This window comes from Lepidochelys kempii, chromosome 8 (genome assembly GCF_965140285.1).
Source record: "Lepidochelys kempii isolate rLepKem1 chromosome 8, rLepKem1.hap1, whole genome shotgun sequence".
NCBI lineage: Eukaryota > Metazoa > Chordata > Testudines > Cheloniidae > Lepidochelys > Lepidochelys kempii.
The window spans coordinates 104,011,281-104,039,003 of record NC_136387.1 but is presented as its reverse complement, the minus strand read 5'-3'; the positions used below and the strand labels follow the sequence as shown (position 1 = coordinate 104,039,003).

At 40.2% G+C, this 27,723-nt stretch overlaps 1 protein-coding gene across 9 annotated transcripts in view; it reads left to right on the top strand.

The window, feature by feature from the left end:
• The window catches only part of MAST2 (microtubule associated serine/threonine kinase 2), a 388,408-nt gene that overhangs the window by 143,160 nt on the left and 217,525 nt on the right, over positions 1–27,723 (top strand). The window contains exon 1 of one of the 9 annotated variants that reach the window (XM_073357850.2): positions 5,439–6,730. The exons of 6 other annotated variants lie outside the window; for them this stretch is intronic. In XM_073357850.2, the coding sequence (XP_073213951.1) occupies positions 6,692–6,730 (39 nt within the window). In that variant the 5' untranslated portion in view covers positions 5,439–6,691. Of the gene's footprint in view, positions 1–5,438; positions 6,731–27,723 lie in introns of those variants that run through there. 2 more of the 9 variants (XM_073357851.2, XM_073357852.2) reach the window with 2 other exon arrangements.

Genomic DNA, 27,723 nt, shown 5'->3' with positions numbered 1-27,723 from the left:
GATGGAATTTGTGGGGTTTTTTTAGTTTGCTTTTTTAAAAACATAGGAAATTTCACTCCCCTTTGTCTCCCCGAATAAAAATAACATAATTAAAGTTGCAGAGTCAAACACTTAAGTAAGGAAGACAGTTGGAAGATACCCTGGAGATTTGGATTCAATCTCTGCCTCTGCCATAATGTGTTTATACGATGCTAGGGAAATCACAGGTAACCTTACTTCTGGTATTTATTACCTTTTGAGTGCTTGACTTTGCAGCCTTAATAAACTTATTTTTACACCTTTTTTGTATGTAATATTTATTAATGATTTGGCTGTTTTGAAGATGGCTTACTGAGGTTCGTCAAGAAGAGAAAAGACTGAGGAAAAGCAGGGAGAGACCTAACAAATCTAAGTGAATGGGCAGCACAGTGGCAGACGAAGTTCACCATTGACAAGTGTTACATGGTGCACATCAGAAGAAATAATCTGAAGTAAGTCTATGGCTACACTACGAGCTAGGGGTGGGATTCCCCTACTGGTGTGTACGTACGTGTGCTAGCTCGGCGAGAACTAGCGCGAGTGTAAACCGTAGTGTAGCTGCGGCACGGCAGAGTTGTGCTGAGTGCGTACCCAGTGTTTTCAGGCAGGTTTGTACTTGGCATGGCTCAGCTGTACCGCTGCTGCTGCCGCCTGTGCTGCTGTGGCGACGCTGCTGTTTACGCTCTTCCTAGCTCCATGAGAGCGTAGCGCCGGCATGTGCCCCTGAGCAGGGGGCCACACCCTGCCTCGCCTTGTCGACAGAGACTCATACCTCTTGCAGAGTGTTTAATTAACGGTCTAGTCATGATCATACAGTCATAGAATATCAGGGTTGGAAGGGACCTCAGGAGGTCTCAAAGCAGGACCGATCCCCGACTAAATCATCCCAGACTCGGCTTTCTCAAGCCTGACCTTAAAAACTTCTAGGGAAGGAGATTCCACCACCTCCCTAGGTAACGCATTCCAGTGTTTCACCACCCTCCTAGTGAAAAAGTTTTTCCGAATATCCAACCTAAATCTCCCCCACTGCAACTTGAGACCATTATTCCTTGTTCTGTCATCTGCTATCACTGAGAACAGTCTAGAGCCATCCTCTTTGGAACCCCCTTTCAGGTAGTTGAAAGCAGCTATCAAATCCCCCCTCATTCTTCTCTTCTGCAGACTAAACAATCCCAGTTCCCTCAGCCTCTCCTCATAACTCATGTGTTCCAGTCCCCTAATCATTTTTGTTGCCCTCCGCTGGACATTTTCTAATTTTTCCACATCCTTCTCGTAGTGTGGGGCCAAAAGTGGACACAGTACTGCAGAGGAGGCCTCACCAATGTTGAATAGAGGGGAACGATCACAGCCCTCGATCTGCTGGCAATGCCCCTATGTATACATCCCAAAATGCCATTGGTCTTCTTGGCAACAAGGACACACTGTTGATTCATATCCAGCTTCTCGTCCACTGTAACCCCTAGGTCCTTTTCTGCAGAACTGCTGCCTAGCCATTCGGTCCCTAGTCTGTAGCGGTGCATGGGATTCTTCCGTCCTAAGTGCAGGACTCTGCCCTTGTCCTTGTTGAACCTCATCAGATTTCTTTTGGCCCACTTCTCTAATTTGTCTAGGGCCCTCTGTATCCTATTCCTACCCTCCAGCGTATCTACCTCTCCTCCCAGTTTAGTGTCATCTGCAAACTTGCTGAGGGTGCAATCCACGCCATCCTCCGGATCCTTTATGAAGATACTGAACAAACCCGGCCCGAGGACCGACCCTTGGGGCACTCCGCTTGATACCGGCTGCCAACTAGACATGGAGCCATTGATCACTACCCATTGAGCCCGACAATCTAGCCAGCTTTCTATCCACCTTATAGTCCATTCATCCAGCCCATACTACTTTAACTTGCTGGCAAAAATACTGTAGGAGACCGTGTCAAAAGCTTTGCTAAAGTCAAGGAACAACACGTCCGCTGCTTTCCCCTCATCCACAGAACCAGTTATCTCGTCATAGAAGGCAATTAGATTAGTCAGGCATGACTTGCCCTTGGTGAGTCCATACTGACTGTTTCTGATCACTTTCCTCTCCTCTAAGTGCTTCAGAATTGATTCCTTGAGGACCTGCTCCATGATTTTTCCAGGGACTGAGGTGAGTCTGACTGGCCTGTAGTTCCCAGGATCCTCCTCCTTCCATGTTCTGGGGATTAGTATGCACAGCTCAATGAAAACCTCTGTTAAGTATTTGGTGAAAGTCAACAGAAAAATATATTAGGATGAATAAAGAATGGTACAAGGTGATGTTGCAAGAATTAGAATGCTACTACACAAATTGGTGGTGTGATCTTACCCAGAATACTGTGTTCAATTTTTGCCACCCAGTCTCATTAATGTTATATCAGAAAGAGAAGGTCTCTGGACGTGATCAATGAAACCTATTAGAGGTGGGGAAAGATTTCAGTATGAAGATAGATTGAAAGTATTGGACCTGTTCAAGTTTTTGAGAGGAGGCAAATAAATGGGGACATGTTAGCCGACGGCCAAGCATGTTTGGTGAGGTGCCAGCTATGCCCGTTTATACCATCCGTGACTTTAACCGCTAGGACGCACTGTCTCTTCGCGGCGGGCAGCCCGGGCTAGGCTGACGGATGCCCCAAGGTCCTAACCACCCGTGACTTTAACTGCTAGATCTCAGAGCTCCTTCGCAGCGGGCAGTCAGTACTGACTGACAGGTGCTCCAATGGCAGCACTAAGAGCCTCTCCACACCCGTGACTTTAACTGCTAGAGCTCAGAGCTCCTTCGCAGCAGGCAGCCAGGATTGACTGACAGGTGCCCCAAGAGTTTGCCCCATGGAGGCGGCACAACTCAACGCTAGGCTCTTAGTACTCTCACCTAGTGGCCAGGCTTTAGAGCCAAAACGCCTGAGGTTCTTTAATTGTGTTGGCTGCTTTACAGTAAACCAGAGAAAACAAGTCAGGCTTATGCACAAATGGTTACCAAAATTTATTAAGCTAGATTCTAATCATATGGTTACAAAATTGCTAGTGCATACTTATTTAAATGTAGAGATGTTACGCACACAAACAAGTTACAAAACTGAAGCCACAATCCCAAAGGAAGAAAACAAAGTATAGAGCTCTATTTCAAAATATATGTACACTAAAGATAGGAGATCAGGTGTGGGTGCTTCTTACCCTCCTTGCATCTCTCGATTCCAGCGGTGCCAAGCCAGGATCAGTCACTCAATTCCGCGGAAAGACGAATAAGGGACAAGGCTTAGGGACCCTCTTAGCTGCAGAAGCCTTGGGAGGCTGTCACTTATCTGACCAGCAGATAGATAGTGAAAAGCACTCAAAAATCATGGTGTTGTAGGTCCCCTACTTATACCTCTGTACTCCTTTATTCTCTTTCTCCTTTCTTATGCCAAATTGAGGCTGGTCTGTCTGGGTGACGCCAGCTTTCCTAAGAGTAGTTTACACTTGCAAGGGAGAGAAACAATAAGTTTCGACTACTGGACATTTCTTTTTTCAGGGTAAATATTTTCCCACCTAGGATGTTGGTGTGTGTGCATCACGCTATTTAGTAGGGGCTAAGAGCCATGTCTGTCACAGGGCTCTGCCTGCTGTGAGCTTAATCGTCGTATCTGTTCCCAGAGGCACATTGTAGCAGCACACCTGTGCTTTTCACAGCTTCAAAGGCTGTGCTGGAATATATGTTAAGTGCCCTGTTCCGGGTTCCTCCTGTGTTTCCAGCAATGCTGTTCTGAGGGGGGTGGGATGGGCTGGCTGTCTGGCTACAGGACATGATATGGAAGTATGCAAAAATGAAAGAGATGAAGAAGGTAAATCAGACACTCCTATTTACCTTTGTCATAATGCAAGAGCCAGGGGACAGTCAATGAAATTGGAAATCATCATGCACAAAACTGATAAAATAATACTTTTTTTTCACAACACATAATTGATCTGTAGACTTATTGCCACACAATATCATTGAGGTCAAGATGGTACTAGCGTTCAAAAAGGACTAGATGTTTATATAGTTCATGAGAACATCCATGAGAACATGAGTTACATTAGGTACTATACAAATAAAAACAAAATGGAATTGTAAACCCGTATGCTCAGAGGCATAAATTAACCACCAACTGACTAGATTAGAAAGAAACTTCCTAAACAAACAATGTATTGCATAATTGTCCATATAAGGTTTCTTGTACCTTTCCACAAAGTACTGGTCGTTATCAGACAGGATAGAAGACTAGCTTGACCACTGGTCTGATCTAGTGTGTCTGTTCCTATGTTCCTGACATTTGAAATAGTTATAGATAATTGTAAAGTTCTCAGGAAATACTACAGTATTTTAAGATAATGAGATTCTGCTTTTCAGTAGAAATTGAATTTGCTTGATACTAATTTTTAATAGGTGAGGCCACAAAGATTTTGAAATATTTTTCCAAGAAACATGTGGGTTGAGGAACGCAGCAAGTACATTTTGTCGTATCTGAAATCCATCATAAATAAGTGTTATCACATGTAGAATTTAGGATGAATCGTGACTTTTACTTTAACTATAAGGCTCTGTTTGTGTTCATAGTTTACTGTTACTTCTCATGTCTACTCAATTTAAAATTGAGAAATCTCCCTATCCTTTTCTGTAGTTTAACATTATTCATGTATATTTGAAGAGGAAGATATTGTTCCTTTAAAATCAGGTGGCTGAGTTGTTTTTTTACTAGTGCACTGCTTTTACATTGTACAGTATACTCTATGCAAATGAGCTGCCTTCTCAGCCTGTGTGTGGTTCGTTGCCTTGTCGGGTAGCTCACAAAGACTCTGCAGACCTAATTCAGAATTCAGTTGTTTAAAACAGCAGATGGAAGGAGGTGTCGGCGAGATGAGGGTTTATTAGCTCCTCACAATAAAAGACCACACTGTCTCTGCAGAGGATCAGAAGAACCCTGGTGAATGAAACTGAGTTGTATCTGCTCTCGGTTCACTTTACAATTATGTGGTTAGCTCTTGCAACTCAGTCACTTAGCATGAAGATTGGCTAATGATTTCCATGTAAATATCCATTATTTTAAGCACCATCAACGTGGGTGCTTTTATTGAGACTTTTTTGGGTTGCAGCTGTCAAAATTGTGGGAACAAGAGCTTTTCATCTAGCTGTGAGAGGCAGTTTAGAGTCGCTATTGCTGCATTTGCACACTTTAGGAGGTGTAGCAATGTGATTAAAAGCTGCTCTCATACACAGCTCTTTATGAAATCAGAAATTTTCTTTTAAATAACTAGTGGAATCCTTCAGAGGGTGAAGTTGCTGGTTTTTGTTTGAAATATTTATATTAGAAAGTTATAACTAGGTTCTTCACTGTGCTTTGATCAGGATGCAGAATCTGTTGCCTTCATCCCCTGCTAAAAATTAATGGACTGTTTTTAATTGCGTCTATCTCATATTTTTCTATATATTTGGTTAGTTAATTTTTTTAAAAAGACAAACATGTAGGACAAGGGTTCTTTAAGAAGTTCATAAATTTTGATATATTCAACCCTGTATCTTTTAGGTTTTGACTTTTTATTGAAGTAGTGTTTACAGTAAGTAAGCTCATTTTCACGGTTTATTCTTGAATACTCTCTAACGCCTTGGTTTTAAAATGTGATTTTAATATTGCACATGGAAGGATAGAAGCATTTTTGGCCTTGCTGAATTTATATGCTTGAAAGTGACTGTTCGTGGGGGAAAAAAGGAAGTACAAAACAGGCTGAAAAAGCCTCAGTTGAACTGTCCCTACTTTCTAACCTGCCACTTATACATGGATGACGAAAAGGGAAGGGCTTTTTATGACAGCTCTGTCAATGATGAATAGATGAATGAATGAATTACATGTTCAGAACTCACAACACGTGTTCCAGACCCTTCAGTGCATAAAAGAGTAGTGAGATCTCAGCATTGAACTAAGACACCAAAGAAAGAAAGCATCGTGCCTACCGCATTTGAGGAGAAAGAGACCAGCATACTTCATAGATAGCAGAAACAAAAGAATGTGCTACAGTATCTGAAGAATCTGACATTTGCTTTGTCTGTCCAAAGGAATAAAGGAATTCTGCACGTTTGGCAAAATAAATTCACTAGTCTTTATTGTCAGTTTGTGAAGAATAGTGAATTTCAGTGAAGTAGGACAGTGTGCTTTTGAAAAGGAATGTGACCTGGATTTTGTGAGCTTATTGTAAACACTAGATGAAGGCAAGCTGTTGTAGTTTACTGAACCTTTTTAAAAGATCAAGTAAATTGAAGTTGAGCCAAGACCTGGGGAAAAAAATCTGAATTAATTAATTTCTTTTTTGGGCATTTTGTTAGGACTTGGATTATTACTTATTTTTACCTGTACACAAATGTGTGTGGCAAAAACACATTCAAACTTGAAACAGATTTTTCTAATCTTTGCAGCTTTTTAAATGTGACTTGACAGTGCCTGAAAGGAGGCAGATGGAAGTATGAACAACTGATCAGAGACACTGGGTGCAGATCTTCATGACAGAGGCAAATTAAAGACCATGATTTATTTTTAGAGATTGGGAGAAAAACATTGAAAATAATGGGCTTCTTTGCCAGTTTGTGACAGGGTATCACTAGCCAGAAGCAAGTGAGAGTCAGAAGTAATTTGTAGCCCTGTGAATTTCTGAGAGATCAAAATATGGATGATTCAAGTATTCTGCGAAGGAGGGGGTTACAGGTAAGTAACAAAAATCTCATTAATTTTCTCTTGCTGTGGGGAACAGTCCTCTAAAAATAACAGTCTAGTGAAACAGTTCCATCTGTTTGAGTGGAAATACAAAATTGAAGCTAGAATTACAACAGTTTTCATCCGTTATATACACTGATTACAAACGGGACTTTGTGATAGCATAGGATTTCTAGTTTATATTAATTACAGTATTTAAATGAAAGCAATTAGTTTTATTAATACCTTTTGATTCAAATTGGTTTTGCATGGAACAAAAGCCAGTGTCTAAATTATTTATTTTGAAATGTACACTGGCAGATAGTAGTAAATATTTGTAAAAGCTGTAATGTGACTTTTCTTGGCTTGCTTTAAACCAGTCATTTCAATTTTGTCTTATTTAGAGATTAAAATGAGAATTTTAACGTGATTTTTTAAAAAGGTGTGCTTATTTATTACTTTAAATGTTGAATAATCTACTTGCAGAGTACAAATCTACAGTGTAAATCATGTTATGAGGGAAAGATTAGAGTAGCAATGGCTGTGATACTTTCAGTCACTACCATTTGCACATTAGTGAGTGGTTCCGTTTTTTCTACCAAACATTGTTAAATATGTAAGTGCAACATATATCATCGTCTGATCAAGTATAATTTAGAGAAACTTCTACAGTATTGCAGCTGACACTATAATGTAGTTAAGTACATTTGTCCTTGTTAATAAAGGATGGAGAGTGAACTATTTCTCACCAACTAAACCAACTGGAAAAAGAAAAGGAGGACTTGTGGCACCTTAGAGACTAACAAATTTGTTTGAGCATAAGCTTTCGTGAGCCACTGAGCCCCAGGCACGTTGTGTAATGTGGATATAAAAGGGCTTCTTTTCTACCTGTATATTATCACACTTGTTCTGTATTGCAATTCTTAGAAATGTTACACTGTGATACACCTTTTGAGTTAAGAACAAATATTTATTTAGGGAAGCTATTGTTGGTGACTGTTAAGCAAAATAGAGGGAAAATAGTGGGCATAACTTTTTAGCTGTATAGTAAATTCTTTTAAATAACAGAGTGTACATATATACATGTCTCGCTATTTCACTGACTTTGTTTTAAATAAATCAATGTATTTTTATTACATTAGTCATCTTTCACCATGTGTTGTCTTTTTAGTAAATGTATGTTTTATTTTCTTTGTATGCCAACATATTCCAAGATTTCTAAAATTCTTGACTGGTTTGAGATGAAGTATTCTAGTTCTAGTGTGGGGGATTCTTTGAAATTGCTGTATTGGTTTGTATATGCCTCCTCCAAATGATGACGTATTTCATTTATGGCAGACCATAGGTTAACAAAATATAATCCTAAGATTAAGAGAGCTTGGTTTATAATAAATTTGTAACTCATTTTCAATAATTTACAATCAGTTGAAACCTGGTAGTCAACAAGAATGCATGTGAACTTGCAATTGCAAACCTGTTCCTGACAGCAAATTCATCAACAATATTTGATGCTTGTATTCTGATTGTTTAGAGCTTTTGCAAACGAGTTATTTTCTCTAATATGCTAGCTGCTTGGCCTATGTTTGTTGAGTTACTTTTAAAACACTGCTCAGAATAACAGATCATGGTTTTTTCATTTAGTTAGTATTGCACTATTTTAACGTATCTGAGAATAGTAGTGTATCAATAAATACCTTTTACATACAAAGCATTGAGGAATAGAAATACTTTTCTCTTTGTGTTTGTAAAATTATTATTTTATTCTTAAATATTCTGTATTATGTGTTGTCCTAGAAATTCAACAGAAATAACTTACATAATGAAAATATTTGTCCAAACGCAGATGAGTCAGCTAATTATAATAAGGAAAACTAGTAAATTGGTAAGGGTTTGACTCAGAAACGTCAATGTTAGAGCTGGTCTGCAATGGAAATATGAAAATTGAGCTGAGGAAAAAGATACCTGCTAAATACTTCCACTAACCAGGTTTAAGAGACATTCAGCAAATTAATATGTAGGTCTATGGTAACTTGTAAAAATTCTTTATAGATCCTGCCAAGTTTGTTAGCTGGATTTGTGTTCAGTATCAATGCCTCAGAATTCACCAGACAGTGTTTTGCGTATCAGGTGACTTTCACTTTCCATTTATAAATTAAAATTTTTATTTGCCATTTATAACTTTAAAAATTTACTACATCAAATAATAAAGGTACTTTTTAAAATGGCATCCTATTTTTACTGGTTCCCTCATCCCCATCTTATAAGACCCAGATCCCTTATGGCTCAACTCAGAATGCCTGTGGAATTATTCAGTGTCTGTAGACTGTCCCTGAATGATGCACTTTGGGATGGCAGCAATGAACTTGGAATTGACCTGTAGACCTTACACAATCTGTAAAGAATGTATGTGTACACACACACACACACACACACACACACACACACACACACACACACACACACACACACACAGAGTCTGTGTCAGATATCAACCACAGCCTGTTTTTTGTAGCCATTCAGTATGTAATTCTGTGTATGGCTCATGTCTTTGTTTTCTTTTGCAGGTCTCCATTAAGGCTGACATTTCATTGTTAGCTTACCCTTTTGTCTATTATTGGTATATTGCAGCATGTATGATATTTACCATCATCCGTGAAAAGTCCTGTAATATTTAGGAGCAGTATGGTTAGTATTTTTTGGTTTTGTTCCAGGAGGTGTTACATTCAAGTTGTACAGGATGAATTAGGCTGTATACCAACTGTTGACACTGCAATATAATATTAGAGGACTATTCCTTTGTTTAAAAGTAACATACTTTGGATGAAACATTAAGTCAAGCTCACACCCTAGTAATGGGTTACCTAGGAAGCTTGTTGAATCTCTGTCGGTGGACATTTTAAAGAACTGGTTAGACAAACATCTGACAGGTATTGAAAGAGGCAAGAAGCTGAGATCCTCTTGGAGTCACTGAAACTTCTTGTGTTAGCAATGTTTCTAAAGATGTTTTACTTTTTCTTGTTGCCTATGTTTGAAATGTAAGAGTGAGTTTAGTGTCTCCTCAAAGTCAAGGGAGATGAACAATATTACACATGTCTAATAGGACTGTGTTTAAAATAAATAAGTTAATGTGCACTGAAACCCGTACTAGTAACTATGAAGATGGGGCAAAATATCCTTTTAGTAACAGAGAGAATCATATCAGTAAGTGATTTAATCTTTTATTCTTAGCATTGATTAAGACAAAAACAGCAAACCAAGAGCTAGCAACCACAGTAGCTTCACGAAGAGGCTTCTCAACAAACAATGAGTACTAATTCAAAGACCTCATAATTAAGAGATGGTTAAAAAATACACTTTCGCAATTAATGCAAATTAACTCCCCTCTTCCCCCCGCCATAACCTAATTCTTTTAAAGTTATTTCAGAGGACTTCAATGAGGCAAAGTGTCCGCAGTTTCAAACAAGACTAGTGGAGAGAAAAGAAAAGAAAAAAAATTATTTTATTTTAAAAAACAAAGGGAAATAAGTATCTTCCTTAATTTAAAAAAAAAAAAGAGCAGAAGACTGCAGCTGGGCAGTTGGAGAGGACATTCTTTTTCACTGGGAGCTCCATGGTGCCATACTTGTGTACCAAAGGAGGGCTGGGGGTGGTGGAGAGGCCCTGGAGTCTGGCACCAGTAGCACTGCCAGCAGATTGAGGGACATGATCATTCCCCTCTGTTCGGCACTGGTAAGGCCACATCTGGAGTTTTGGGGCCCTCCACTACAGAAAGGATGTGGACAAATTGGAGAGAGTCAAGCGGAGAGCAATGGAAGTGATTAGGGGGCTGGGGCACATGACTTACGAGGAGAGACTGAGGGAACTTGGCTTATTTAGTCTGCAGAAGAGAGAGAATGAGGGGGGATTTGATAGCAGCCTTCAGCTACCTTAAGAAGGGTTCCAAAGAGGATGGAGCTAGGCGGCTCTCAGTGGTGGCAGATGACAGAACAAGGAGCAATGGTCTCAAGTTGGAGTGGGGGAGGTCTAGGTTGGATATTAGGAAAAACTATTTCACTAGGAGGGTGGTGAGGCACTGGAATGGGTTACCTAGGAAGGTGGTGGAATCTCTGTCCTTAGAGGTTTTTAAGTCCTGGCTTGACAAAGCCCTGGCTGGGATGATTTAGATGGGGTTGGGCCCTGCTTTGAGCAGGGGATTGGACTAGATGACCTCCTAAGGTCTCTTCCAACCCTAATCTTCTATGATTCAATGATTTTCATTGTGAAGATCACATTAATCCACAGTTTTTTCTTTTATAAAGGCGTTAAAGATAAAGATAAACTGTGAAGATGCTTCAATTTCACTGGTCTGAAAGATGCCTTTTATGTCATTCCTCTTAAATCCTAGCTCACAAAATGAAGAATGTAATTCAGATAAAATTTCACTTTCTCATGTGTGGCCCCACCATCAATGAAACGAGAATGCTGGCTTTCTTTGTGATTACTAGTCTAGTCACACACATGTGGAACACCACCTTTATTCCATTCATGAAAACTGAGCAGGCAAGGCAGAGTAGGGGGATAGTGTAGCATCACATCAGTACAAACCATAAGCATCTATATAAACCAAAACAAAGCTGGAAGGTCTAATGTTAGGCCCATCAGCCTTGATCGCTGTCCTCTTTTTTAATTAGTTTAGTCAGTAGTTGACTTATTTTACATTAATTTCCAACTGAAAATAACATCCAAAAAAGGAATTAAAATTGAATTTCAAAAATATATTTAACTTATTACCTAAAGTTGAGAAGAATTTGCTTGAAGTTTCCTCAGTGAGGAGAAATTGGTAAGTTTGAATATGAATTGGGGAACAATTTGGGCAATGTTGTAACCATTTACAGTTACTTAGCAGGAGGAATTTCACATTACAACAAATTTAGAAAAAATATATATTTAATAGAGAAATTTGTCTGGCCAGTACTGTTACGTTTTATTTTTTATTGTTTGAGAGATTTGTTTTAACAAGCATCACTTATTTAATATCACGCTCAAGAGTACCGGGAGCTAAACAGAAACTACAAGACCAGTTCCCTGCTGAAACAGCACCATTCTTAATGATATAGAGATGTACTGAGAACATAACATGGTAGGAGGGGACACTGCTGGTGAGGAAGGATGATAGTGCTGTTATTTAATTAGGCATACATATGGTTTTTGGTCAGCTCCTGCTACACTTACGGGTGATATAAGTAAGTGTTAAAACACAAATATCTTATTGGTCTGATTTTTTGCTACAGGTGTGTTTAAACCAGTGACTTCAGTTTTCCAACAAAAACCTTATGCTGAACCAGATATTTGACCTAAATTCTTTTCAACTCCTGTGTGAAGAGATAAAATGCAAGTGGCCGATTCTATGACTCGGGGAAGAAATTTTATCATATTAGCAACTCTCCATTAAATAGTAGAGGTTATTTTAAGTATATGCATCTTTATGTAAAAAAGTAGAAGCTGGTAAAAGGGGTATTTTTTGATAAATATACGGTTTTCTGTCTTTTCTCCTACATCTGAGTAGCTAGTGTCTACCAGCATGATTGGCTAATTTGTTGCCAGAAGGACATAATTAACAGTCCTCAATGCCCTCCGCAATCTCTTGGATTGCTGTGTAGTTAGAATGGCTTTCATTCTTCCTCTTAGCCATACAGGATACATCACTTCTATTCATGTCACCTCAGATCTACGTGCTCAGTGCCAGAAATCCCAAGTCTGCAACAGAAGCTGTTTCTCACACCTAACAGCATAATGTGCTGCCACCATGATGCAAAGATAGCTTTTTAATTTGCTTATCTTTAATGGTGGTCACTATATAAGCAATCCCAGTTGCCACTTTAATGAGAGAGAAATGTCCCACAGCGAGGCGCATATATTTTGCTTCGTAAAACTGATGCCTAGAGATTGAAATTAGTTAATAATCTTCGGTTCTCTTATGTCTGCTGATTATACTAGTGCTACTGAAGACAGCCATATTAAAAGATAGCTGAAAGGTAGTGATTGTTTTAATAGGTAGTTAATTAAAACATGACAAGTGAAAAATTACTAATATGGATCTGGAGCAGATACTGGCCACACATTTTATACTTTAGATGATACTTAAGCTGCAGAGATGCATATATTTATCTTAAAGGAACCTTTTAAATATCAAAAGTAAATTAGTATGTCAATTTGTAAACATGCAAAAATATTCTCTTCTCATTTTTGATTCATTTTAATTACTTTGTGAAGAGATTTTATACAAAAGATAAATACTGTTGAGGCTTTTGGAAGTTGGTGAGTTTTTGGAATTACAGGAATGAAGCAAGTTGGTTTGATTTTTTTTTTTTGATAGTTCCAGAATTTTTATCAGGTTATGACTTTATAATATGTAGTATTATGGAAGCTGGCATGTGTCTGAAAAATCAGAGGACAGCTACGTAGAAGTTTGAAATGGTGTGTCAAGCCTCATACAAAGAAACACAGGGAGACTAGACTAAGGGCTGTTATAATGGAAGCTGCTCTTAGACTGGCATCGGAGCCAAGCAATTTGGATTCAGCACTGAGCACCTCAGCTTCGGTGCGAAGCACCCCTCCCTTGTCATGTTTCTTGGCTACAGTTCTCCGTCTCTGGTGCTGAGAAAAAAAGTAGGAAGCAATGGTCCACGAGGGGACATTCCTCAGTACTGAGAAAGGACAAATAAAGGGAGTGCAGCAGCGTGCAACCTGTGTCATGTCACTCATCCGCTCCCGCTACCCTAGCAGTACTGTCAATTCCGCCCTGCTCACAGGTGCCATTGAAACTGGTGTGGGACCATCCGCCAATTCCGGGGAGTCATCATGGCGCCAGCAGGATTGCGGTGCCTTCCACGCTGGAGGCCTTTGCAGCAGTTAGGAACCTACTGTCACTCCTGGTACTGCGAGCCTTGATGGGACAACCATAGTCTCCAATGAGTGTGATGAGCAGAAGGGAACATGGGGCTCTGAGCTCTTACCTGGCACTGGGGATCTCGGTACCAACCAGAAGAAAACCAGCCCTCCTGTTCTGCGGAAAAGGACCTAGGGGTGACAGTGGACGAGAAGCTTGATATGAGTCAGCAGTGTGCCCTTGTTGCCAAGAAGGCCAATGGCATTTTGGGATGTATAAGTAGGGGCATAGCGAGCAGATCGAGGGACGTGATCGTTCCCCTCTATTCGACATTGGTGAGGCCTCATCTGGAGTACTGTGTCCAGTTTTGGGCCCCACACTTCAAGAAGGATGTGGATAAATTGGAGAGAGTCCAGCGAAGGGCAACAAAAATGATTAGGGGACTGGAACACATGAGTTATGAGGAGAGGCTGAGGGAGCTGGGATTGTTTAGCCTGCAGAAGAGAAGAATGAGGGGGGATTTGATAGCTGCTTTCAACTTCCTGAAAGGGGGTTCCAAAGAGGATGGCTCTAGACTGTTCTCAATGGTAGCAGATGACAGAACGAGGAGTAATGGTCTCAAGTTGCAGTGGGGGAGGTTTAGATTGGATATTAGGAAAAACTTTTTCACTAAGAGGGTGGTGAAACACTGGAATGCGTTGCCTAGGGAGGTGGTAGAATCTCCTTCCTTAGAGGTTTTTAAGGTCAGGCTTGACAAAGCCCTGGCTGGGATGATTTAACTGGGAATTGGTCCTGCTTTGAGCAGGGGGTTGGACTAGATGACCTTCTGGGGTCCCTTCCAACCCTGATATTCTATGATTCTATGATTCATTGATAAGTTCTTCCCAATTGGCACTGTTTTTCTGGACCTTGGCATCCACTGGTCGAAGCTGTACTGCTCCACCATGGTACCTCAGGAGGACTCTTTTTCGGAGTTGGTTGAGCCTTGTACCCAGCCAAAGAGCCACTGCTGCTACCCATCCTACATTCCACCAGATTCCAGTGTGGGTCCACTTGCTGACACCTGGTCTGGAGGACAGTGGCTTATGCAGGTCCAGTGGCCATTCCAGAATCCATGGGGCTTTCCCTTGGTACTGGGACCACCATTCAATTGTTCCTACTTGGTGGTGTCCAAGAGGAGGGCCCTTCCACCACACCATTTGGCACCCAATCCGGACTCTGGCACCAAGCACAGTACTGACAGACAAGATTTGGGGCCTGGAGGACATAATCAAGGCTGAAGAAGTGGAGGAAGCCCCCCAACTGGTTTCCAGTCTCTTCACCTTCCTCCCCAGATGAGTGACTTGGCGCCACAAGCTGACTTTAGAGCCCATAAATAGCTTCTAAAAAGGGTGGCTGCTAACCTGGGGCTGGAGGTGGAAGTACTGAAGGAGTCAGCTAAAAGCCTCATTGAATTTTTGGCTGCATCAGCCCCATCCAAGGTTGCCCTATCCTTTAACAAGGCTGTTATGGGTCCGGTCAGGTCCCTATGGTAGACTCCATTTTCTCTCCCTCTCACTTCAGAAAGTAGAGAATAAAAACTAAGTGCAAGCCCAGGGATACAAATACTCGTATTCTCACCCTTCTCCTGGGTCCCCTGTGGTTACAGCGGCCAATAAGAGGGACAGGCAAGGCCAGGCAGTCACTATCCCTACGCAGAAGGACTTAAAGAAGCTAGACCTGTGCGGCAGAAAAATGTATTTGGTGGATGGGTTACAGTTTCATATTTCCAACCAATAAGCCCTGCTTGGGAGGTCTGATTACAGTATGTGGGACTCTGTGGGCAAGCTTAAGGACTTACTCCCTCAGGACTCCAGACAAGAGTTTTCCACCCTGTTAGAGGAGGGGAACACTATAGCCAGAGCCTCGCTCCAAGTGGCCCTGGATGCAGCTGATGCGGCAACCAGAACGATGGATTTCACAATGGTCATGAGGCAATGCTCCTGGCTTCAATCCTCGGGACTATCACCGGAGGTCCAACAGTCAATTCAGCACCTTCCATTTGAAGGTAGCTCCCTCTTCTCAGAGCAAACGGACACAAAGCTCCATGGTCTGAAGGACTCCAGGGCCACCCTGAGATCCCTGGGGCATCTACTGCCCAGCTGCTCTCAGGAAGCGTTTCAGGTCCCAGCAACCAGCCTCCTTCTCGGCTCCTGTTCAAGAAAAGGAGCAGGGGTTACAAGCAGTATTTCTTGACACAACACAAAGTCAACTTGTGGAACTTTTTGCCAGAGGATGTTGGGAAGGCCAAGACTATAACAGGGTTCAAAAAAAGAGCTAGATAAATTCATGGAGGATAGGTCCATCAATGGCTACTAGCCAGGATGGGCTAGGTGTCCCTAGCCTCTGTTTGACAGAAGCTTTGAATAGAAGATGGGGAATGGATCACTGGAGGATTACCTGTTCTGTTCATTCCCTCTGGGGCACCTGGCATCGACCACTGTTGAACGACAGGATACTGAGCTAGATGGACCTTTGGTCTGACCTGGTATGGCCGTTCATATGTTCTTAGGTATATAATTCTATATTTGTAAATTCAACTTTCATGATAAAGTGGTTGCACTACACTACTAGTATTAGGTGAATTGAAAAATACTATTTCTTTTTTTTTTACAGTGCAAATACTTTTAATGAAAAATAAGCATAAAGTGAGCACTGTACACTTTGTATTGTGTTGTAAATGAAATCAATGTATGTGAAAATGTAGAAAACATCAAAAATATTTAAATAAATGGTATTCCATTGTTTAATAGTGCGATTAATTTTTTTATATAACTGAGATTAAAAAGAGGGAAAAACTTCTTGTTTTTAATTTGCCATTTCTTACCTGTATAGACTAATGAATGAATCCTCCCTAACTGTAGACAGAAAAATTAAATGATCTTCAGATGACATTGCATGTGAGGATGGCTGTTCAGTCCAGGAATGATATCCTATCTGCTTTAGTTGTCTCATAAAGGGGAAATAGCATACTGCAAGCTCTGATGTGGCCATACCTGTAATTACTGTAAACCCTTTTAAAATAAAATAGGACAAGGGAATCTCAAACCCATGATCCACTCCTAGCCTGCAGCTGTATGCATCCAGCTGTGTGCCCCCTGCCCCACCTCGCAATGTTTCTAGCATTCATGTTCCATCCATGTGCTTTTGCTGCAGTGGCTTGCGTTAAGTGTGGTGGACTCCTTGCCTGCTAAAATATGCTGGTTAGAACACTGCTTTCTTTTCCTAATTTCAGTGAGCAGATTATTTATAATGGGAACACTCCTTGGTCAACTGGAGAAATGTGTGCTGACCAGAAGAGACAGGAAGACATGGGAGCTGCTTGTGTACTCATTGGGAGGGGAGAGAGTGCTCTGAGAATTTTCCTTCCACGTGAATGGATACTTTCTCTTTCTTAAAAAGAAAAGGAGGACTTGTGGCACCTTAGAGACTAACCAATTTATTAGAGCATAAGCTTTCGTGAGCTACAGCTCACTTCTTCAGATGCATATCGTGGAAACTGCAGCAGGCTTTATATATACACAGAGAATATGAAACAATACCTATTCCCACCCCACTGTCCTGCTGGTAATAGCTTATCTAAAGTGATTTCCAGCACAAATCCAGGTTTTCTCACCCTCCACCCCCCCACACAAATTCACTCTCCTGCTGGTGATAGCCCATCCAAAGTGATAACTCTTTACACAATGTGCATGACAATTAAGCTGGGCTATTTCCTGCATAAATCCAGGTTCTCACATCCCCCCCACCCCCATACACACACAAACTCACTCTCCTGCTGGTAATAGCTCATCCAAACTGACCACTCTTCAAGTTAAAATCCAAGTTAAACCAGAACATCTGGGGGGGGGGGGGTAGGAAAAAACAAGAGGAAACAGGCTACCTTGCATAATGACTTAGCCACTCCAAGTCTCTATTTAAGCCTAAATTAATAGTATCCAATTTGCAAATGAATTCCAATTCAGCAGTTTCTCGCTGGAGTCTGGATTTGAAGTTTTTTTGTTTTAAGATAGCGACCTTCATGTCTGATCGCGTGACCAGAGAGATTGAAGTGTTCTCCGACTGGTTTATGAATGTTATAATTCTTGACATCTGATTTGTGTCCATTTATTCTTTTACGTAGAGACTGTCCAGTTTGACCAATGTACATGGCAGAGGGGCATTGCTGGCACATGATGGCATATATCACATTGGTGGATGTGCAGGTGAACGAGCCTCTGATAGTGTGGCTGATGTTATTAGGCCCTGTGATGGTGTCCCCTGAATAGATATGTGGGCACAGTTGGCAACGGGCTTTGTTGCAAGGATAAGTTCCTGGGTTAGTGGTTCTGTTGTGTGGTATGTGGTTGTTGGTGAGTATTTGCTTCAGGTTGCGGGGCTGTCTGTAGGCAAGGACTGGCCTGTCTCCCAAGATTTGTGAGAGTGTTGGGTCATCCTTTAGGATAGGTTGTAGATCCTTAATAATGCGTTGGAGGGGTTTTAGTTGGGGGCTGAAGGTGACGGCTAGTGGCGTTCTGTTATTTTCTTTGTTAGGCCTGTCCTGTAGTAGGTAACTTCTGGGAACTCTTCTGGCTCTATCAATCTGTTTCTTTACTTCTGCAGGTGGGTATTGTAGTTGTAAGAAAGCTTGACAGAGATCTTGTAGGTGTTTGTCTCTGTCTGAGGGGTTGGAGCAAATGCGGTTGTATCGCAGAGCTTGGCTGTAGACGATGGATCGTGTGGTGTGGTCAGGGTGAAAGCTGGAGGCATGCAGGTAGGAATAGCGGTCAGTAGGTTTCCGGTATAGGGTGGTGTTTATGTGACCATTGTTTATTAGCACTGTAGTGTCCAGGAAGTGGATCTCTTGTGTGGACTGGACCAGGCTGAGGTTGGTGGTGGGATGGAAATTGTTGAAATCATGGTGGAATTCCTCAAGGGCTTCTTTTCCATGGGTCCAGATGATGAAGATGTCATCAATATAGCGCAAGTAGAGTAGGGGCTTTAGGGGACGAGAGCTGAGGAAGCGTTGTTCTAAATCAGCCATAAAAATGTTGGCATACTGTGGGGCCATGCGGGTACCCATAGCAGTGCCGCTGATCTGAAGGTATACATTGTCCCCAAATGTGAAGTAGTTATGGGTAAGGACAAAGTCACAAAGTTCAGCCACCAGGTTAGCCGTGACATTATCGGGGATAGTGTTCTTGACGGCTTGTAGTCCATCTTTGTGTGGAATGTTGGTGTAGAGGGCTTCTACATCCATAGTGGCCAGGATGGTGTTATCAGGAAGATCACTTGTGGCTTCCCACAAAATTAGAGGCCAAAAGCAAAGGAGTGAATGGAAGAGACAGGAAAGGGACTGGCAGAGATTGATGTGTAAAATGCAGGTGTTCTGGACAATCCTTTCCAGTTATTCTTTCCTCTTCTTCCTCTAGTCCCTGCTTTTCAGTGTCTTGATTCCTGTTTCCACTTCCCTTTCTTTTTCCTCAGAGGTGAATGAGATTAAGCTCCACATTCTGTGCCTGTCATACACTTTGACAAGGCTTAATTTAAAACCTAGTGGGCCGAATTCATCTCTGGTGTAATTCCACTGAACTTTGGTGTTTATCAGAACATATTTATTTATAAATAATAGTCCCTAAATCTTGGCAGAGTGAGATGGGTAAATATTAAAGGAACGCTTAAGTTCTTCTGCCAGCAGTGTGACAGGGAGCCACTTTACATTGTGCTGTTAACTATCCAGTTGTAAATTTTAATAAATTGATGGTGCTTAGCTGCTATTTTTCTTCCAAAGTGGCTACCATAAAGCCTGTCCCTTGGGGATATGAGAATAGTGTATAGTTTCATAAAGCAATGTGTGCTTGATTAAGTTTAGACAGATGATGGAGCGATGTAGTAAAATCACTTTTGTTAAGGCGTGATAGAACATGGAATGTAACGTAGTACTGGTGGGACTGATAAAAATGAAATGTAAAAGGAAAATCATGTCCTACCTATAGCTTTTAGAAGCAGATACAATTGGTGTAAATTAGCTGTGTAGTGCTGAAACCAAATATTGATTTACTATGAATCTTGAGAAATAGGTCTTGCATCTTATGTTCTTAAATTGAACACTACAATTGTATTGTTTGCCTGTATTTCAAGAACTGCAGCAGCCTTGATTAAACAAGTTAGGTAAAAACGATTCTGTAAGAGAATTCCTTCCTCCTGAAAGAGGTGTTGGGGGTCATTGTTGCCAGATTAAAAATCCAATTACTACTCTAAATGGGAAGGAAACACTGCCAAGATACAATCCTTGGGCTGTTTTTGGGAACCATCTGTGGTCAAACATTATGGTCTAGGAAGTTACCATAACTCCAGAAAAAGCTTGTTCAGTTACTGCAAAGTGACTGTTTCATTGTTGTTTTTCTTTGGTTGCTATTGAGAAATGATAGTTCTGGGGTTCATAATTGGGCACATTATTGCATAAGATTATTTTCCTTTCTTGCAGTTTTCCATGTTTATTAGTAAAATCTAATAATAGAAAAGACGAAGTGGGTGAGGTGATATATTTTATTGGACCAACTTCTGTTGGTGAAAGAGACAAGCTTTTGAGCTCCATAGAACTCTTCTTCAGTAAAAAAAAAAAAAAAAAAACAACAAAAAACCAGACAGTAATTTTGATGAATCCACATTCAAGTTGCAGAAAAATCAAACTTCTTAATTGTTTGAAATGTTGACCCAGAGCCTGTGCTTGGTGTATCTCAGGAGTTAGGGGGCAAAAGTGGGATTAAGCTATGCAATTCCCACACTTTTTTCCTCCTCAGTCCTGGGGCTGGTTGGTCCCTGGAGTAAAGTGAAATTGATGTGCCTCTTTTGCAGAAGCATCTGTGGTATCTTAAAGCAGGAGTAATCAATTATTTTTTGTCAACGTCTAAATTTCTTGGTCAAGGTATAGTCAAAGTCCAGACTCCAGAGAAAATAATACAAAAGTAATAGTAAATAAAAAGATTTTGAAGTCTGTTCAAAAGCAGTTGGCAGTCTGGATTTGGCCCCTGGTCTGCCTATTGACTACCACTGTTTTAAAGCATTCCAGAATTTGGTCTGCTGATTAGAGAACTAGTAGGTTTCTGGCAATACATCATGCAAATGAAAATTGATTAATTGAGATGAGACTACATTTGTTATTAGTCTTTAATTTTTAAAATCTATTTAACTCAAATACTTAGGGAGCTTCTTTTTGTTGAAGAATTAGTGCCACCAGTTCTTAAATTCAGTCCTCAAGAAAGTCTCTAATTCTTATCTTCGTGTCTTCCAAGAAGGTCTCTCCATCTCTACAAAAAACGATAAAGCAAGACTATGTTTCTAGTATTTCGAAGGCAAAAAGCAAGCTGCCCTCTGTTTTTTAAAAAACAAACTAAAGTAAGTTTCATGTCACTTTATACAGCATAAACACCAAAAAGGGTGCAAACTAACTTTTTCCCTTTGTGGGTCACATTAAAGGCAAAATAAGCAGTTCGGTCGCACCTAACTGTATGTGAAAACTACAAAGAGAATAAACAATTTTAGCGACACTGACCGTTTGCCTCTTTTTGTTAGAATGTTGTCCAGTGGAATATTTTCAAGACTGTTATTTATGTTGTGGGAGTATCCTGAGGCCCCAGGCAGGTGCAAGGCCATGTTATGCTAGGCGCTGTCTAAAGGATCTCCGCAACTCCTTCATTGGATAGGAACCCTTCTTCTTGGTGCCTACCCTTTGCATATATCTGCTGCTTTTGGTTCTTAGGATACATTTCAGGCTTTAAAAAAGGAAAGAACAATAAAATTCTCTCACTCTGTCAAATACTGACTGACAGTTGATATTATAACTAATAATTGTTTTTAAACAAAATACTTTGGAAGAGTTGAATAACACTCCTCCTTCCCCCCAGCTGCAGTTCTTGTTGTCTCTGTCCTCTCTCTGTCTTTTAACTTTGCAGCCAGGCATAATTGGATTTTATTTGGACAAGACATCCATTCGATTGGACAATCTGGATTAAAAATGTACCATCAAAATGCATGTTGTCCCCTTCTGATGTTGTCTTTTTTCCTCCTCTTCATCTTTTCTTCAGTATCATGTATTAATATACATTTGCATAGCACTAAACACACTTCATACTGCACAGCAGCCAGTTAATCATAAAGAAAAGTAAAATGACAAAAGTAAAGTATAAAAATAAGCATAAAAATAAATGCTTAACTGTATTTTAAAACTACCCGAAGAGTGTGTTGCATACTGTGTCTGGGGTAAAGTGTTCCAGTCAGGAAAAAAACATGGCAAAGGCTTGTTCTTGGAAAATGCAAACAAAAGGGACAAAGTTTAAAGAATGTAAAGTACAGCAGAGTGTATAAGCTGGAACTAAACATACAGATAATTCTAAGGGGATATTGGTTTTTAAAGGTTAAGATTTAAAATCAAATTCTCAACTTCAGAGAAAACCTAGTTAATTGCACAAGTAGTGAAGTAACATGAAACTAGTGTGAATGCCAAAAGCTCAAACCAGCAGCGTACGTTACACATAATCTCTAAATTTAGTCAAGACCCGGAAGACTAACCTGAAAACATTACATTAGTCATGCTGAAAGATATAGAAATGCATTTTAGCTCTAGTAGCAGAAACAGTTATAATGCATTTTAAATAAGTAAAAGCAGCCTGATTCCTTATGATTTATAAGGAGTGGAGTATAAACCAAACTAGAATAAGACTCTGAGATTGCCTCTGACAGACGTTGGCTTAATGCAGGAAGTGTTTATTTCAAGATAACAAAATATTGGCTCAGATGTCTTTACATAGGAACTTAGCGAACAAGGCTTCAGCATTGTAATCTATATATTATAGCGCCCTCCCTCCACCCCCCAAGCATCTAGTTCTCAGCATTAGCCAGATGACATGAGAGATTTTCTCAGAATGACTGAAAAATGAATGGGGGTGAAGATCTGTAAAAAATTGGTCCTGAAATCCATTTGCCTTTATGAAATCCAATAGGGTATAGATACAAGAAAAACAATCAAGATTCAAGAATTTGTCAAGCATTAAAGGACTTGCTTTAGAAATGTGCTCATTAGTACTTTCTAATTGTCCTAGAACAGAGGATAATCTTTTAAAAATGTGGTGGGATTTTATTTCCCACATCAAAATCCATTCTGTTTATATTGATTACAATAAAGCAGCCTTTTGCACTGTCTTATTTAACTAGGCAGTTTCAAATATTATAAATCACCTACTGGAAGTGCTGGATTCACATGTGTATTGAGGGAAGAAGGCTGTAATAAAGCTGGTGACTTTAATCACACGGAGATACTGTCTGTTAAGTGTTTTTGGAGACAAATCTCATTTTACTGCTCTAATGTGTTTGAAGTACAAATTAATCTTACACCTAGATTAGCATTACTGGGATGTGATAATGGATTCAGTACAGATCCTTTTTGCTCCCCCTCTTTCATCCATATTTTTTTTCTGCTGGAGTAGTAATTGCTGTGGAATGGAAGTCTTCAAACAATATTTCAGTCAATAAATGGTTTGTCAGATCCTGGGATATGTTTTCTATGTAGAAACTCTCCAGCATAAAAAGTATCCTTGTGTTGTTTATATTGAGATTTAACAATCCTTTTTTTAATGGTTTAAATGATGATAGAGTCCAGCTCATCATTCTTAACTGATTTAATAGCTAATAGAGGACTCTCAGGGAACGTGAGTAATAACATAAAGTTCAATCCATGAAAGTTTTAAATAAAAATTAGGTATCAAGCAAACAAGAGCAGTTAAAATAATTAATATCCATAATATTGCAGCTATTGACTATAAATTGAGAAGATAGAATACCATTACAGAGTTAATAGATTATATCAAAGAATTTGAGAATGACGGGATAGTAGAGTGAAAATGATTAACATGAGAAGGTCTGGCATTTTAGATCCAGGCAAGGACCATCTATATGCCCAACCCTCAAGACCATGGCTTGATAGCAAATCTGGCCAAAATAGAATGATTGCAGGTACAGTGGAACAACCGAATGCATAACTTTTAATAATCCTCAAAATATATACTAAGAAACAGAAACAAAACCAGAAGCCAACTTTCAAAGTCAGACAAATTCACCAGATGATAGCTCATCAACTTCAGAAACAACGAGAAAATGCAGGAAAATTAACTAAATAGTAAGACACTTTAAGGTGGGCTGTATATTAGATAAAAAGAGATCTAAAAATGTAACACACAGGCTGAAACCTCCAACCAAAAACATGATTTTAGAGAACAAGAAAAAGAATAACCGCAATTTGTTAGGGCAGCACTTGTAGCATAGTCCTCATGAGACAACCAAGTCATGGTCAAAGGAAAGAAATCAAAGGCTATATAAGCAGCAAAGAGTCCTGTGGCACCTTATAGACTAACAGACGTATTGGAGCATAAGCTTCTGTGGGCGAATACCCACTTCGTCGGATGCATGTAGTGGAAATTTTCAGAGGCAGGTATAAATATGCAGGCAAGAATCAGGCTAGGGATAACGAGGTTAGTTCAATCAGGGAGGATGAGGCCCTCTTCTAGCAGTTGAGGTGTGAACACCAAGGGAGGAGAAACTGCTTTTGTAGTTGACGAGCCAGTCACAGTCTTTGTTTAATCCTGAGCTGATGGTGTCAAATTCGCAAATGAACTGAAGCTCAGCAGTTTCTCTTTGAAGTCTGGTCCTGAAGTCTTTTTGCTGCAGGATGGCTATCTTTAAATCTGCTATTGTGTGTCCAGGGAGGTTGAAGTGTTCTCCTACAGGTTTTTGTATATTGCCATTCCTAATATCTGATTTGTGTCCATTTATCCTTTTACATGTCCGGTTGGGCCGATGTACATAGCAGAAGGGCATTGTCGGCACATGATGGCGTATATTACATTGGTGGATGTGCAGGTGAATGAACGTGTGATGGTGTGGCTGATCTGGTTAAGTCCTGTGATGGTGTCGCTGGTGTGGATATGTGGGCAGACTTGGCATCGAGGTTTGTTGCATGGATTGGTTCCTGAGTTAGAGTTATGGTGCGGTGTGTAGTTGCTGGTGAGAATATGCTTCAGGTTGGCGGGTTGTCTGTGGGCGAGGACTGGCCTGCCTCCCAAGGCCTGTGAAAGTGAGGGATCGTTGTCCAGGATGGGTTGTAGATCACTGATGATGCGTTGGAGAGGTTTTAGCTGAGGACTGTATGTGATGGTCAGTGGAGTTTTGTTGGTTTCTTTATTGGGCTTGTCTTGCAGGAGGCTTGGAGGAGGCTTGGAGGCTTCTGGGTACACGTCTGGCTCTGTTGATCTGTTTCCTTATTTCCTTGTGTGGCTATCGTAGTTTTGAGAATGTTTGGTGAATTTTGAGAATGTTTGGTGAAGATCTTGTAGGTGTTGGTCTCTGTCTGAGGGGTTGGAACAAATGAGGTTGTACCTCAGCGCTTGGCTGTACACAATGGATCATGTGGTGTGTCCGGGATGGAAGCTGGAGGCATGAAGGTAAGCATAGCGGTCAGTGGGTTCTCGGTATAGGGTGGTGTTTACGTGACCGTCACTTATTTGCACCGTGGTGTCTAGGAAGTGGACCTCCCATGTAGATTGGTCCAGGTTGAGGTTGATGGTGGGGTGGAAGCTATTGAAATCATGATGGAATTCTTCCAGGGTTTCCTTCCCATGGGTCCAGGTGATGATGTAATCAATGTATCGTAGGTAGAGAAGGGGGCGTGACTGGACAAGAGCTGAGGAAGTGTTGTTCCAGGTCAGCCATAAAAATGTTGGCATATGGTGGGGCCATGTGGGTGCCCAAAGCGGTGCCACTGGTCTGGAGGTATATATTGTCACCAAATTTGAAATAATTGTGCGTGAGGATAAAGTCACAGAGCTCAGCAACCAGTTGTGCTGTGGCATCATCAGGGATACTGTTCCTGACAGTTTGTATTCCATCTGTGAGTGGGATGTTTGTGTAGAGGGCCTCTACATCCAAGACTATATAGACAAGTTAGTGAATAAATAAAAACATGTGAAAACATAGATTGAGCGTGCCAAAGAGAAAGGTGTAGCACTGGTTACATTGGTGGGGAAAATTGACAACCAATTATTTCTAATTGTACAGGTGATTGATTTAATTTGTGTGGGGTTACACTTTGACACACAAGAAGTAATAGCAAGAATCAAGAAACTAATATCAAAAGAATGGCCAAATATCTGTTGTCTTATAGAATTTAAACTTTCCATCTCTCATACTTTCCTGAATTCAACAGACTCTTAAGTGAGAAAATGGACTTTTGATCCAGACAGCAAAATAAAGGAGATAGATGCAATAGTGGCCATGAGAACAAACTAATAATATTAATGGACTATCTGAACACAATGCCACCTCAGAATGTAAAAACTGCATAGTCAATTAGGAAGGCAGTTCAGGGAAGATCTAATGGCAATCTGACATTCCATTAAAAAATTGAAGGAGAAAAGCTCTCACTTCCCCTTTCATAACAATAATATCAACAAATGTAATGTTTCCAGAGTCCAGATCCAAATACTTGTAATGTCAAGATCAATAACCAAGTCTAAATTGAACTAAAATATGTAAATATGTAATATGATTAACTCAAGCTTGCCAGTTTCTTTAATGATAAAAGTTCATTGCTTGTAGCTCCAGAGTCTTGAAATAATCACTGTTTAATGGTTCCTCAGGCAAGTGACTCAGGAATGACTCCACACATTCTGGACCAGGTTAAGAGCCTTTGGATTCTTAGCAGGCATGTCTCTTGTATCGGTAAACCTCCAAATCTATTATAATAATTTTGGCAATGCAACTTTAGGACCTCAGGTATAGCCTTCTTGTAACAGTAAATAAGGCAGCATAGATGATTTAATTCCCTCCATTCTGACCAATGGTTTAGCAACATCCTGTACTGGTGCAGCAGCCTCTGGCTTTCCCATGCTGAAAATTGTGGGTTCACAATCCCAGGCCTCCACAAGCTAAAACTGTACCACAGCCAGTATATTAATGAGATGCTCAACTAAAGAGGACTGATTGAAAGGCAGAAAATGTTACTTGAGGCTAAAGAGGGCTCACTGAAGATGAACCGCAAAACAGTGCCCCTAAAAACCAGGGCAGTGGTGACTGCAGAACCTGATACAAGAGTAACCCAAAGATGACAAAAAAAGAGAAGAATCTCTCCTCCCCAGAGAATCAAATTAAACATGAAACAAAAAACAAAGGAGGTAAATTCAGAGAAACAGACACACATAGCAGTGCCACTACGAAATTCTCATAATTGAGCTGAGTACTTCTATAAATTGCCTATCCAGAAAAATGTACAGTGGATACCTGTTATCTTGAAAGGTTTCAGAGCAGCAGCCCTGTTAGTCTGTATTTGCAAAAAGAAAAGGAGTACTTGTGGCACGTTAGAGACTAAACAAATTTATTTGAGCATAAGCTTTCGTGAGCTACAGCTCACTTCATCGGATGCATGAAGTGAGCTGTAGCTCACGAAAGCTTATGCTCAAATAAATTTGTTAGTCTCTAAGGTGCCACAAATCCTCCTTTTCTTTTTGTTATCTTGAAATTCCTTTTTTCACAGAATAACTTATAAGAGGAGATTCACTACAACTAGTACTGCAATATGGGTTGTGCAATGCATTGAAACAATTCAGAGCTTTTCATTGTGCTTTATTATGAAGTTTTCTTATGTCCAGATTAAATAGTATAATTGAGTTCTATTATATAAGCATATATGGCTAAATATACACATACACAACGCACACTATCTATATTCTCGATGTATGGAAGCTTGAAGCCTCCACCCTCCCGCCCTGCTACCCTTTTGCTATAATGAAAATTTACCATTTATTACCATTTATCTATATTATCTAAGGTGCTTTTGGTCATTAGGAAGCAGTTTTTATAGTTCAATCTATTACCTGTAACAGTATATAGAATTTTAATATCACATAACTTCAGAATAGTTTTGTCAAATTGTATTAGAGCATATTTACTCTAATTGCTGATATTTTTGAAGAATTGATCTTAACTAGGCATATTATTGCTTACATGTGATTGTCATTATTAGCTAAAGACATTTGAGAGGTGAAGAGAAGGAGGGGAATATAGAAGATAA